The sequence below is a fragment of the Oculina patagonica genome, chromosome 11 (assembly GCF_052425735.1).
Source record: "Oculina patagonica isolate OP01 chromosome 11, crgOcupat, whole genome shotgun sequence".
Classification (NCBI taxonomy): Eukaryota; Metazoa; Cnidaria; class Anthozoa; order Scleractinia; family Oculinidae; genus Oculina; species Oculina patagonica.
The window spans coordinates 1,992,931-2,008,087 of NC_135768.1; the positions used below are offsets into that span (position 1 = coordinate 1,992,931).

The window sequence follows — 15,157 nt, forward strand, 5'->3', positions numbered from 1 at the left end:
ATGAGAGTGCGACACTCCCCGTGACTCCCGGCGACATTTCGGAACAAAGAAAATTTGTAAAAAAATAAATAAACTCTTTGAAGTGTCAAACACTTAACACGTACAATTACAAACGTTTCGGGCTTAGTCCTTCCTCAGTGTGTTGAAATGCGACTTGCGCCATACTCGTGCACGCATGTCACCCAGTCAGTAACGCAAGAAGGGACGAAGACTCGAGGTACGAGAATGGGATATTTTTGCTGCGGTTATTTTGGAACTATAACTCACTGGAATTAAAGCAGGAATCGTTATTTCCCATACAAATCCTTATAATTTCGCTGTTACGCAACGGCTGCCGTGACGCTCAAATTACAACACTCACACAACGCTGAACAAAGGTCACACGGTCTATATCTCCCAAAGAATTTTTTTAAAACCAAAATGCGCTGCGCAGCGACCAGGATGAATTGCGTGGCGACCAGAATGTACTGCGCTCAGGTGGAGCCTCGCCTTGAGCTAAAGACACAAAACACAAGGACGAGTGCGAATACCGTATTTACTCGAATAAGCGCCGCATTTGGGAATACTTGCAGGTACCCCAGTAGGCACCCCAAGCTCAATGGGAGACTTGCTTGGGTTCCTGCAAGTAGTCCCAAATGCGGCGCTTATTCGAGTAAATACGGTATTCGCACTCGTCCTTGTGTTTTGTGTCTTTAGCTCAAAGCGAGGCTCCACCTGAGCGCAGTACATTCTGGTCGCCACGCAGCGCATTTTGGTTTTAAAAAAATTCTCGATTTTGCATAGATTTATTTTCAGTTCTGATTACAATTGCTGCTCGCGCGCTGCGCTCGCTGCAGCAATAACGTACAACCACAGGCTTACCATCCCATGTTGGTGTTTGTTTGCGTGCTCACAGTTTGCCAATATAAATGCCGTAAAAACCGCTTACCGTAATTATAATCTCTGGGCTTATACAACTTCGTAAGGGGTATAGCGAGTATACATTAATTTTCCATTTCACGTTGTCTTCGGCTTCGCCGCTGTAATTTCCATAGTATTTTCATTGGGCACCCCCAAAGATCGTTTTGTATTGGAACCCGTTTAGCTTTATCGGGAGGGCATAGGCAGTAAGTGTGACCAATGAATGACCAGTGAACATTGGAGGTACTTCTTGGTGTAAGACGTCTAAGACCCCATACAATGTCGCAAGTTCGATAGGAGAAATTGCATTTGGAGAAGACCACATATAATATGTCCCGAGAGCTATCTCGGTTGCCTTTATTACTGTTTACTTAGCTTGATAACATATTATACCTCGTTACTTAATTATGGGCACAATAAACAGAAATCGAAGCACCATTTATAACAATAAAGGCGCCATTTACAAAACTAAAGGCACCACGTATAAAAATTAAGGCACCATTTATAAAAATTAAGGTGCCCACCATTTACAAAATTAAGGCACCATTAACAAAATATAAGGCACCATTTACAAAAATTGTAAGGCACTATTTAGAAAATATAAGGCACCATCTACAAATATCAAGGCACCATTTACAAAAATTGTAAGGAACTATTTAGAAAATATATTAAGGCACCATCTACAAATATCAAGGCACCATTTACAAAAATTAAGGCACCATTTACAAAAATCAAGGCACCATTTACAAAAATTAAGGTACCATTAACAAAAACAAGACGGCTTAATTTTGGCGGCAATGGCACCTCATAGGTCCTAAACTCCAAACATTAAAAATTTTCAGTTATTGTTTTGATATAAAGTATGGTATTAATTTCCGCGAGTTTAAATTTCGCGCAATGTTTTTTCGCGTGTATTAAATTTCGCGATTATTTTAAAATTGCGAAAACTAGTACTAGCGAAAATAAGTAAGTAAAATGACTAGTCACCTGCTTTCTAGTTAGAACTTAAATTGTACAATTGTACATTGTAATTTAGCTCCCAGCTCGTGCTTCAATGTTTACTTAAGATGAATTAACTTTCTTATGTGTAAATGGATTTGTTAAAAATGTATGTACGTCAAGAAAATGAGCTAAAAAAATAAATATTCTTAAATATTCTATTCTAATATTTAAATAATGAAAAGTAAATAGACTAATTTACATAAGATCCCTGGATAGCATTATTTAACTTGCTGCTAGAGACCGCCTGCAACAACAGCGATTACCAACTGTGTGGGTAAGCTATATAATTGTTACACTTTCAATGCATTCGTTTAATTCTTAATACTGGTTATGTTCTTTTTGTGTTACTAGAATACGCCATGTCCATGTTTGGAAAGGGGCAAGAACGTCACCCGTTTCTGGTGCGCCCAAGGTGTCAACATTCAATAACTGCTACTCAAGCAAGGTATTCATACTATGTACGTATTGCAATCAATCCTTATAGCGGAGCTCCCAGCGGCCCGAAGGGCCGCAGAGCAGAGCCCCATACCCATAGAAAATTAATAGACCCATGCTTTTGGTTTTTCATGGTCATCATGGCTTGCGGCATGGCTCGCGGGCGCGTGCGACGAAGTTGCCCCAACATGGCGGCCATACTCCAGAAATCGGTTTAAGGTTATGGTTAATGCTAGCTTACATCTTTGATATTGGACATCTATGTCATGGTCAATTGACAGCTGTCAAAACAAGGTATCCGCTGACCAGTATCACATGACCATATCGCGGGCTCAAATATAGAACTTATTGAAGTTTATCGCTGTCCAAACAATGGTTTACATTGGATAGCGGGCTCAAGTGCTATATTTTTTCTGTTATTGGTCAGTAAATAAATTGGGAGCTCCGCTTTTAGGCTTGGCTAAATCTGCACCGCGGTCAAACGACAGAAATATGCAAAAAATAAGAAAAGTACTGCAAAGATAAGGTTTTAATTTTCACAGTTCAAAGTTCGATACATAACCGGTATCCTAAGGGTTTACTAAGTTTTTTGGAGCTTTACTAAAAAAGTTCTACGTGTTTGAAAATAGCGATATGCGGACTTGTCGGCGCCATTTGTCAAAGCACCTTTGGTTCGGATGCGAAACATTTAAAAAGTGAAAACACTGGTTTACCTGAGGGAATGGGATTATGCTTTCACTCGGCAACTATTTTTATCTATCCTTGCTCGTAATCACTTCAATTTGAACAAAAAACGGCGAAATGGAAAGAAAACCTGCCTGAGACGTTTGACCGCGGTGAAGGCTAAATCTATTTTATTTAATATTTTACATTGCTAAATATCTTATTTTATTGTTAATTGTTGTATCTCCTGAAGGACATCAAGAAAACCAACATTATATGAGGTTCTAGATGTTTCAGAAAAAGCAACTCTTGGAGAAAACATTTTGTTTATACTTCTATACAACAGGGAATTATAATTTAATTTAATTTTAATTTAAATATTTATAGCGCCAAACTACTTCTTGTCCTAGACGCTTCAAATAACTAGTTATATTAAAATAGTTGTAAAACTACTAAATTACAAGATTTATAAAAGGAGTGCTTAGAATACATTAAATAACAGCTGGATTCTTTTTCTTGTAGCTTTAAAAATGCATGATGTACTACATAGATCTCTTTTTGTGTTCTTCCAATATCCTGCTTGGTAATTACACAATTAGCTCATCTTCCTGTAAATTAAACATGTGTTTATGGTGTTAGCATCTGATCTGCTAATGATGTTGAAACAAATCATTTTTTGCAATGTCCAAGATTACCTTCAAATCTAAGAAGACCTCAAAATAATAGTTTACTTAGCTTAAAAACACCAAAAAAGTTTTAATAAACAAAAAAAGAACATGAATGGGTAAGATTAAGGAAGGATTAAGACAGATTAAAACAGAACAACTTTTCAAAAACTTACATGTCTGTGTCACTTCTGACACACTTCTGGTGTGTACTTGGCATAATCATTTTCATGCCGTCTGGAAGAAAACACAGTTATTGTTATTCTAAATACAGCTGTCTGTAAATAAAGCTGTCTCTTACAGCTTTTAAAAGTACTGATCAAGATTATGGTGATTTCTCATGTATTAAGCTGTTTTGTTCAAATCAATCCTTCGACTGCTTGGTTATGCATGACAACTTTTGATCATTGATAACTTATCTGGATATGCAAATTCTCGTAGTTTAGTCTTATGTTTAAATTAGAGAACATCGTGAGCTTCTTTAAAATAATCTAATTTCTCCTGCCTTAGGTACCTAGTGCATCTAAAGTATGTAAATTGATGACCGTTCAGCTAAAGGCCAATTTATGAGAGTGCAAGCCACAAGAAGGACCTCTTCCCACGACTTAAAACTTGTTAACGAAAGTAACTGTACTATGCATAGGTGGCAGAGCAGGGGAGCAGGGAGGGCTGTGCCTGCTTTTCCTTCCCTCTTTATGAAGGGGAAGCTGGAATTAAAAATAAATCGCTTAAATCGGGTTAAATTGGCAAAATAACAACAGCAGGAGCACACAACACACGTATGGAATAAGGTAAGCCATTTTTATTGAGAATTTTTACTTTTAACTACCTCCGTGGATGCCTTGTAGAAAATGCCATACAAACCCTTATAATTCGGCGCCATACTATGCTGTTTATGTGGTTCAAAGTGAGAGCTTGGGCTGCCTGTGCTGACTGTGTCATTTTCTCGTCATTTTCATCGTCATCCCAAAAATCAATATTGGGTGAAAAGGCATATCTATCAAGAGAGGAATTGAAGAACAGACAAAGGTCTTGCCTTTTAAGGAATTACCCCCTTAAAGGGACTATGTCACAGATTTTAACAGATTTTTGAACAGCCAAAATTTATATTTGTGTCGCATAAAACCAAGAAATAATTGTCCATTTTTATTAAAAATTGCTATATTAGAACACTGAAACTGTTAACGAACATTATTGGCTGCGGATGGTGCGGATGGAAACGGATTACAATTTGAAAACGTTAGGCAAACGTTTTCAAATTGTTTCCGCGCGTCTTCAAAAAAATCGATATTTGTAGCCTAGCTCGATGTCTATCCGCAAATCATAAGATTATATCTTCCTTTAGATGTTCAAAGATATTGTTTTTATGGGTTTAGTTGTTTTCCATTAATTTCAGAACAATTTAGACCAAAAATCTACGAAATCTGCGTGACATAGTTCCTTTAATACCTCACAACTTGCTCCTGTCTGGCTTCGTTTGAATCCTACTAACGTCAAGAGAATTATTCTTTGTCTTGTGAGGTCACCCATTTCCTTTCTCAATTCATGGGTTATTTTCAGTATTTCAAATAATTGTAAATTTCCAGCTTGAAAGGTCACAATAAGCATGGCCTAGGAAAACATTTGTCTCTATGTTGACATTAAAAGGTCTTATATTATATGCACACTAACTTAATTAACAATTAGATTATTCGCTCTCAATTTCTGGACAAATCAACTATCACCTTTTAGTAGAAACTCAGCTGTGTTCTATTGAAAATCCGCGAATCTGATTGGTCCTCCCACTGTTTTCTATTTTAACAATAGAGTGTTTCTGTCGAGGAACTATCGGCTGATAGTTGCCCCGCGGAAATTTGATGTTCTTAAAACAAATATTAGCCCGAGAAGCGAAGCTTCGAGGGCTAATATGCTAGTTTTAAGAACATCAAATTTCCAAGGGGCAACTATCAGACCGATAGTTCCGAGACAGAAACACTCTATTGTCTTTATTGTTCACCACTAAATTTTCTTCCGCGTGCACATACCAAAACAAGCATCGTGAATTATTTTTACTTTTGAGGATAAAAAACTCAATTGAAAGCCGAAATTTAACAAACGAAACAAAACCAGACGAGAAACCCACTAAATGCAGTGAATTTGGTTGGGTTTTTTTGTCTGCAGGCAGCTTGTTTACAAAAAACAGTCACGGGCGGGCACTATCGATCCGGGCATTTTTCACGGGAGGGCACTATGGGCTGATAGTGCCCTCCGGCGGACGGGCACTATCGCGTCACGTGTTCAATTTAAACCAATCAGAATCGGAGAAAATTTAGTGGTGAACTATAATCGCTGATAGAAAACGAGCGCGCGCTCGTTGCTCATTTAATGATTAATTTTTCTTCATTTTTGGCTTATAAATACATAAAATTGTAGGTTTTTGGACTGCAGTCCTTTAAGAGTTTCTACTAAAACAATAAGAATACTCGCCCTCGTTTTCTATAAGCGATAGTTAACTCGGCGGTGCCTCGTTGACTATTCGCTCATAGAAAACTCGGGCTTGTAGTCTAATTGTTAAATAGAAATTGAGAGCGAATAATCTAGTAATTGTTTTAGTAGAATTCTAACTCATTTTCCCTCAAATAATGATATCTAATTATTTTTGTACATATGAACTAGCAGTAAACTTCACACTTTAGCAAAATCATGTGCACACGGACTGAATTGTGATTTGAAACCTTCAGTTGTGTACTTACACTCATCAACTCATTCAGTAATGTTGACCTTTTTAGGCTCATGTAACGGCGAATTTCCCCAGTTTAGTCTTCTAGGGAATTGAATTTCCCAATGTTTATATTTCTAAAGTTTCTTTGAAACTTTCGGAGGAACGAGAAAATGTCACCATTCTGTAGACGACCTTCAGCCACGGCACAATAATTAAACAACAGAGTGTTTCTCTCTAGGAACTATCAACTGATAGTTGCCCTGTGGAAATTTGATGTTCTTAAAACAAATATAAGTCCAAGAAGCAAAGCTTCGAGAGCTAATATGCTAGTTTTATAATTAAGAACATCAAATTTCCAAGGGGCACTTTTCAGACCAATAGTTCCGAGACAGAAACACTTATTGTTTTTATTGTTCACCACTAAATTTTCTTCCACGGCCCATTCAAAAACAGGCATCGTGAATTATTTTTTTACTTTTCAGCATAAAAAACTCAATTGAAAGCCGAAATTTAACAAACGAAACAAAACGAGACAAGAAATCCACTAAATGCAGTGAATTTGCTTGGGTTTTTTTGTCTGCAGGCACGCTTGTTTACAAAAATTTTCACAGGTGGGCACTATCCATCCAGGCATTTTTCTCGGACGGGCAATATAGGCTGATAGTGCCCTCCGCGGATGAACATAATCGCCTCACGTGATCAATTTAAACCAATCAGAATCAGAGAAAATGTAGTGGTGAACTATAATGGCTGATAGTGTGCAGTAGCTTAGCCAATCAGATTGCAGCATTCGCATTAGTATACTAGTTGAATTCTACTAATTATCATTGTTCTGCCTGGCACTGTATGTGGTTTACCTCTGGTTGTTTGCTGTAGGTCGCAACAGAACCATAATCACAAGCAGGACAATGGAGAACAAGAAATGGCAAAAAGCTTCATCAAACCAAAATTTAGACCAGTTCTGTGGGGAAAATAAGAAGGAGATATTTAGCCGAATGCTGCATAATACTGCTGGGTATTTTATAAGTCTTCTTCAAAAATTTCTGCGAGGCTGTATATTGTACGTACCTTTTCCTACTGGTAATACGAGTGGTACATATTCTCACTGCATACATAGTAATAAGAGCATCATGTAATTTGATTTAAACCTTTCAAAATACAGCGTGCGTTCATGCTTCAGGGCGTGCATGATTCTTTGCGGTCTTCTGGCTTAAATTCCTGTTTGCCTTGATAAATGTAATTTTTGCCGGAGTTCCGGTGGAGGATGATTTTGTCGCTCCACCCTCCTCCCCTGGTGCTGGTCGACGGTGCTACCCATGTTGCGCACTATATACCCTAGATGCCACAGTAGTCACAGACTCCTCCCATAACTTAGTCTACCGTGATGTGGTAACAGGTTATGCAATGAAGATAAATTACTTTTTTATTACATATTCCTATTAATTAATACGTTTTGTTAAACTTACTGTAAAGCAACCATACTTGGCAAATCTTTGAGTCTTGATCCACCAAATCGTAAAGGCCACATATGCTATACATTGAACAAGAATGTCAGCGCAACCCATTTTTTTACTCGGCTAAATCAATAAGTGAACATTAAAGTGAAAGCGGAGGAAAGTGGGCAAAAAAGGAAGATTTTAAAGTTTGCAAATGCATTTTCCACTTTGTCCTGGGCATGTAACCTTGTAGTGGCAGTAAAGCTTATGTATTCTCATCCCGGGGGTCAGGGTTCATATCTCGAAGATATTAGCCTTTTTCAGGCTACTCTACAATTCGAGTTTAAATAAAGTTCATGTTATGTTATGTTTAGGGTACTCCCTATGATGGCCTATACGGGGAGGCTCCGCCCGAAAGGGGTACCTTTTTCAGGCTTCAGGTATATAAAAGGGTTGGGATTTCACAAGTTTAGGTATACAAAAGGGTACATGAAAATCTGTCATTTAGGTTTTTAAAAGGGCTGTTAATTAAAAATATTTCGAAAAGATGAAATGGCTGTGTTATTTTAATTTATTTAGCGCTACATGAAAATGACAAGAAAACGTTGTGTTTAAAGCTTTGCCATGTCTTTCACGTATATGAAAGGGGTACCTTCTTTCAGTAAAAGGTATATGAACTTTGGGGTACAATTTCTGTCAAAATGGAATATAAAAGGATAAGGGGTTAGAGCTCGGGGCGGAGCCTCCCCATATAAAACTTTTTTGAGTACCCTCCCTGGTAAGTTCTTCCATGCCAGATTGTCAAGAGCAAAGAGGACTGACAAAAAACGGCCTCTGGTTTTCCAGGTTGGGGGTTTGGTGTGGGGCCAAACACCCGGGTGACCCCACCCCATAAAAAAAAACCTTAATAAACAGCTAGAAACTCCTGGAGCCTTACATACATGCAGCACATGGCGCAAAGAGGTTTAAGTAAGACATTATTGAATGCATTTCTTCTGTGGGAGGTGCAGTGGCCTAATGGTTAGCATGCTCAACTCCGAGTCGAACACTGGCCGGGGTGCTGCGTTGTGTTCTTGGGCAAGGCACTTTACTCTCACAGTACCTCTCTCCACCCAAGTGTATAAATGGGTAACGGCAAATTTACTGCTGGGGGGTAACCCTGCAATGGACTAGCATCCCATCCAGGGGGGAGTAGCAATACTCCTGGTCACTTAATGCTACAGAAACTGGGATAAGCTCCGGCTGAGTGGGCCACTTGGCTTGGACACAGACTTTACCTTACCTTACGGTACTTTTTCTGACAAAAACCAAAGAAATTACCCAATATAAAAAATGTGAAGGTGTAGGTGAGGTGTCGGTACAGAGACTGTTTCACCGTGTCGTGTCTGATCCAAAACGATTTTCTGGTCAGCTTCAGAGAAATGAAAATCCACCACAGGATGGCACCATCCAATAGAGTAAGTGGAATGCTGACAATGAACTGCTGTCTACGTATATTAAGGTCAAATTTGGGCTGTTAATAAGAAATAAATACATGTATTAACTTAACCCTATCATTCCCAAAAGTGCCATGGAGTGTTTGACAATTGTATGACATTTTTGACGGCAAAATGGTCTTGGACAGATCTGTCTTTTTAAAGCATCAAATCATACCCCCCAATATAAGACCTGGATTAACCATCCCTACAACTCTTTCAACTTTTTCCTATTACACTTTTATTTATTGGGTCCATAGTTTCTGTTTTGCAAAAAGTGTGCTATTCCCTAGGGAAGTGAAAAGGGTTAATATTACAGTTTAAATTTGAGAAATCAGTCAGAGAGACAAGTCGCCTGCAAATGCAAATGGCTTTCCAGCATGAAGCAACAAGCAGACAGAAGCTAGTTTGAAAAAAATGCAGAGTCCTTCCAATGACAGTTTAACCCATGACCTTCTCCACCAATGAGCCACAGCAAAATACTTACATGAAATGCTCCAAGGAATCCTTTAATGGTTGCAAGGATGAAGTACAAGGCTCCAACTCCCAACACTCGATAAAGAGTGTAACCCTGCAGCCGGGGTCTACAGCATGGAAAGAAAAAAAAAAACAAGGCAAGTGACTGTGTCCTTTTAACTATAAACTAGGATTTACAAAGGTTGAGGGAAGGAAAGGGGGAGAAAGAGTTTCTATTGTGGTTAGGAATCTAACAATAAATGAGTTTTTCTGCAGCAGGCGGAAAGAAAAACACTTTTTTATGAGTAATTCCATTTCCCCTTTTCAACTTCGAGGCCCAGTCACATCAGAGTCCGAGTCAGACTGAGTCACTGGTCTGTCGTATACCTTTCAAATGCCAGACCATGAGGCTTTGTCGTGAGTGGTTAGTACAGAGGTTGCCTATTTACCGGTTAGGATTTCGAGTTGGACTTCGAGTTGGACTTTTGAGTTGGATTTTCAAGTTGGACTTTTGGCCTGGATTTTTCCCAGTTCGCTTGCAGTTAACGTCACTCCTGTTTGCTGGCGGTAAGCTCCACTCCTGTTTGCTTGCGGTAAGCTCCACTCCTGTTTGCTTGCGGTAAGCTCCACTCCTGTTTGCTTGTGGTAACCTCCACTCCTGTTTGCTTGTGGTTAGCTCCAGTCTCCTGTTTGCTTGTGGTTAGCTCCACTCCTGTTTGCTTGCGGTAAGCTCTACTCCTGTTTGCTTGCGGTTAGCGCCACTCCTGTTTGCTTGCGGTAAGCTCCACTCCTGTTTGCTTGCGGTAATCTCCACTCCTGTTTGCTTGCGGTAAGCTCCACTCCTGTTTGCTTGTGGTTAGCGCCACTCCTGTTTGCTTGCGGTAAGCTCCACTCCTGTTTGCTTGCGGTTAGCGCCACTCCTGTTTGCTTGCGGTAAGCTCCACTCCTGTTTGCTTGCGGTAAGCTCCACTCCTGTTTGCTTGCGGTAAGCTCCACTCCTGTTTGCTTGCGGTAAGCTCCACTCCTGTTTGCTTGCGGTAAGCTCCACTCCTGTTTGCTTGTGGTTAGCTCCAGTCTCCTGTTTGCTTGCGGTTAGCGCCACTCCTGTTTGCTTGTGGTAAGCTCCACTCCTGTTTGCTTGCGGTAAGCTCCACTCCTGTTTGCTTGCGGTAAGCTCCACTCCTGTTTGCTTGCGGTAATCTCCACTCCTGTTTGCTTGCGGTAAGCTCCACTCCTGTTTGCTTGTGGTTAGCTCCAGTCTCCTGTTTGCTTGCGGTTAGCTCCACTCCTGTTTGCTTGCGGTTAGCGCCACTCCTGTTTGCTTGCGGTAAGCTCCACTCCTGTTTGCTTGCGGTAAGCTCCACTCCTGTTTGCTTGCGGTAAGCTCCACTCCTGTTTGCTTGTGGTTAGCTCCAGTCTCCTGTTTGCTTGTGGTTAGCTCCACTCCTGTTTGCTTGCGGTAAGCTCCACTCCTGTTTGCTTGCGGTTAGCGCCACTCCTGTTTGCTTGCGGTAAGCTCCACTCCTGTTTGCTTGCGGTTAGCGCCACTCCTGTTTGCTTGCGGTAAGCTCCACTCCTGTTTGCTTGCGGTAAGCTCCACTCCTGTTTGCTTGCGGTAAGCTCCACTCCTGTTTGCTTGTGGTTAGCTCCAGTCTCCTGTTTGCTTGTGGTTAGCTCCACTCCTGTTTGCTTGTGGTTAGCTCCAGTCTCCTGTTTGCTTGTGGTTAGCCCCACTCCTGTTTGCTTGTGGTTAGCTCCAGTCTCCTGTTTGCTTGTGGTTAGCTCCACTTCTGTTTGCTTGCGGTAAGCTCTACTCCTGTTTGCTTGTGGTTAGCTCCACTCCTGTTTGCTTGTGGTTAGCTCCACTCCTGTTTGCTTGCGGTTAGCTCCACTCCTGTTTGCTTGTGGTTAGCTCCACTCCTGTTTGCTTGCAGTTAGCTCCACTCCTGTTTGCCCATGGTTAGCTCCTCTCCTGTTCACTTGCAGTTAAGTTCCACTCCTGTTTGCTTGTGGTTAGCTCCACTCCTGTTTGCTTGTGGTTAGCTCCAGTCTCCTGTTTGCTTGTGGTTAGCTCCACTCCTGTTTGCTTGCGGTAAGCTCCACTCCTGTTTGCTTGCGGTTAGCGCCACTCCTGTTTGCTTGCGGTAAGCTCCACTCCTGTTTGCTTGCGGTTAGCGCCACTCCTGTTTGCTTGCGGTAAGCTCCACTCCTGTTTGCTTGCGGTTAGCGCCACTCCTGTTTGCTTGCGGTAAGCTCCACTCCTGTTTGCTTGCGGTAAGCTCCACTCCTGTTTGCTTGCGGTAAGCTCCACTCCTGTTTGCTTGTGGTTAGCTCCACTCCTGTTTGCTTGCGGTAAGCTCCACTCCTGTTTGCTTGCGCTTAGCTCCAGTCTCCTGTTTGCTTGTGGTTAGCCCCACTCCTGTTTGCTTGTGGTTAGCTCCAGTCTCCTGTTTGCTTGTGGTTAGCTCCACTTCTGTTTGCTTGCGGTAAGCTCTACTCCTGTTTGCTTGTGGTTAGCTCCACTCCTGTTTGCTTGTGGTTAGCTCCACTCCTGTTTGCTTGCGGTTAGCTCCACTCCTGTTTGCTTGTGGTTAGCTCCACTCCTGTTTGCTTGCAGTTAGCTCCACTCCTGTTTGCCCATGGTTAGCTCCCCTCCTGTTCACTTGCAGTTAAGTTCCACTCCTGTTTGCTTGTGGTTAGCTCCACTCCTGTTTGCTTGTGGTTAGCTCCACTACTCTTTGATTGTGGTTAGCTCCACTCCTGTTTGCTTGCAGTTAGCTCCACTCCTGTTTGCTTGTGGTTAGCTCCACTCCTGTTTGCTTGTGGTTAGCTCCACTCCTGTTTGCTTGCGGTTAGCGCCACTCCTGTTTGCTTGTGGTTAGCGCCACTCCTGTTTGCTTGCAGTTAGCTCCACTCCTGTTTGCTTGCGGTTAGCTCCACTCCTGTTTGCTTGCGGTTAGCTCCACTCCTGTTTGCTTGCGGTTAGCTCCACTCCTGTTTGCCTGTGGTTAGCTCCACTCCTGTTTGCTTGCAGTTAGCTCCACTCCTGTTTGCTTGTGGTTAGCTCCAGTCTCCTGTTTGCTTGTGGTTAGCTCCACTCCTGTTTGCTTGTGGTTAGCTCCACTCCTGTTTGCTTGCAGTTAGCTCCACTCCTGTTTGATTGTGGTTAGCTCCACTCCTGTTTGATTGTGGTTAGCTCCACTCCTGTTTGCTTGTGGTTAGCTCCACTCCTGTTTGCTTGCGGTTAGCTTCACTCCTGTTTGCTTGTGGTTAGCACCACTCCTGTTTGCTTGTGGTTAGCTCCACTCCTGTTTGCTTGCGGTTAGCACCACTCCTGTTTGCTTGTGGTTAGCTCTGGACACTCCTGTTTGCTTGTGGTTAGTTCCACTCCTGTTTGCTTGCAGTTAGCACCATTCCTGTTTGCTTGCAGTTAGCGCCACTCCTGTTTGCTTGTGGTTAGCTCCACTCCTGTTTGCTTGTGGTTAGCTCCACTCCTGTTTGCTTGCAGTTAGCTCCACTCCTGTTTGCTTGTGGTTAGCGCCACTCCTGTTTGCTTGCAGTTAGCGCCACTCCTGTTTGCTTGTGGTTAGCTCCACTCCTGTTTGCTTGCAGTTAGCTCCACTCCTGTTTGCTTGTGGTTAGCGCCACTCCTGTTTGCTTGTGGTTAGCTCCACTCCTGTTTGCTTGTGGTTAGCTCCACTCCTGTTTGCTTGCAGTTAGCTCCACTCCTGTTTGCTTGCAGTTAGCTCCACTCCTGTTTGCTTGTGGTTAGCTCCACTCCTGTTTGCTTGCGGTTAGCTCCACTCCTGTTCGCTTGTGGTAAGCTCCACTCCTGTTTGCTTGTGGTAAGCTCCACTCCTGTTTGCTTGCGGCAAGCTCCACTCCTGTTCGCTTGTGGTAAGCTCCACTCCTGTTCGCTTGAGGTTAGCGCCACTTCTGTTTGCTTGAAGTTAGCTCCACTCCTGTTTGCTTGTGGTTAGCTCCACTACTGTTTGCTTGCGGTTTGCTTGAGATTAACTTAGAAAACTGTTCAGCCCAACAACATTTCAAAAACCCATATCGCAATCCATTTCAATCTTTGTCACTTTTGGCCATCCGTACCTTCTTTTGTATTTGCTGTGTTATGGAAATGTTCCTTTACTGTTTTAAGAAGTTATTTTTATATTTCGCTGAATTTGATGCCCATTTCCCATGCCTAAAATTGGCTAAAATCCGCAACACAGTCCCTTCAAGGGCTGACCATTGGCTTGCCTCCTTAAAACCTTTACAAGTATGCACATAATCAGGATTTCGTGAGATCTTTCACAGAAAGAAATCAGCAAAAAATCTCGGTCATTGGTATCCTTGTCATACACAGTACCACTCAAAAGTTACCACCTCTCATATACTTTCACATGAGACCATCTCGTTTCTCTCAAGAATAGTCTTAGTTCAACTGCAAGAATCACTGGACCAGCAAGTTTGGAAAATATTTAATATCAAATGCTTTCCCCTTCCTCTCCAATACAAGATACCCTACTTCCTTGTTACAATGTATTATTGTCACTCCTCTATCCTGGTTAAAAATGGCATGTAACTTAACAGGATTTCCGCTTGTCCCCCTTAAAAAACTCTGACAACACTATTATCTGATCAAGAGTTTGTGTTTTCTTTTGAAGAAGGTTAAGAAACCATATAACACAAAATGGCCCTACTCACTTGGCAATGTCAAATCCCATACTGACAACGATGACTAAGATCCGCACCAGTGTTCCCTTTACACACGACAAAAAATCAGCAAATACTGCTAGTCCAGGATCTGTAAAACACAGCATGTAAAGTTATAGAATTATTTTCCAACAGATGTAGAATGTAACTAGGCTCTGGAAGAGTTTTCTAAGATGACATGGTTAAAGGAATTAAAAGCAAATTGTCTATGATACAAAAATCAAAATGTCCTGGAGTTATATGAATTGTATTGTGCTGCACCCTTAAATTTTGTAGATTACCCTTGACATAAATAATTATGATAGGCCTGCAATGTGTGCAAAGAACATAGGACTGAAATTACCGGTACATAGCCCAATGCTTATAATGTTTTTTTTTTTTCACGTTGCTCCAAACTTTATCATTTATTTACAATTATTGCACAACATGCCCTGGCCACAACCACAACATAAGAACACGGCAAGGCACAGACCCAAGACCTCTGGGTCACTAGAGACAAGAAATTATCAAATACTGGTTTAGTACTGGCAGCTGGTATTATTAGGCTGGTATTATTGATGTACTTGTTTCGCCAAATCTGTTGATGTTGTTGTACTCTGAGAAAAATACTTCCTCTTCCAGCATACCTATAAGTAATCAAATTTCTTAATAAAAAAAAAAACTATATACTTTAACAGGTTAGTATGAAATATTGATTATTATTAAAAACTAGCCATG

General features: G+C 41.3%; 1 protein-coding gene across 1 annotated transcript in view; it reads right to left on the reverse strand.

Moving 5' to 3' along the window:
• Nucleotides 1-1,065: 1,065 nt before the first annotated feature.
• The window catches only part of LOC144629429 (transmembrane protein 87B-like), a 32,470-nt gene continuing 18,378 nt past the window's right edge, over nt 1,066-15,157 (reverse strand). Inside the window, exons 11-19 of the mRNA XM_078487633.1 lie at nt 15,004-15,066; nt 14,432-14,531; nt 9,765-9,861; nt 9,123-9,315; nt 7,833-7,897; nt 7,224-7,327; nt 4,530-4,662; nt 3,842-3,902; nt 1,066-3,608 (exon numbers count right to left, since the gene is read on the reverse strand). Of these exons, the coding sequence (XP_078343759.1) occupies nt 3,894-3,902; nt 4,530-4,662; nt 7,224-7,327; nt 7,833-7,897; nt 9,123-9,315; nt 9,765-9,861; nt 14,432-14,531; nt 15,004-15,066 (764 nt within the window). The 3' untranslated portion in view covers nt 1,066-3,608; nt 3,842-3,893. The remainder of the gene's footprint in view (nt 3,609-3,841; nt 3,903-4,529; nt 4,663-7,223; nt 7,328-7,832; nt 7,898-9,122; nt 9,316-9,764; nt 9,862-14,431; nt 14,532-15,003; nt 15,067-15,157) is intronic.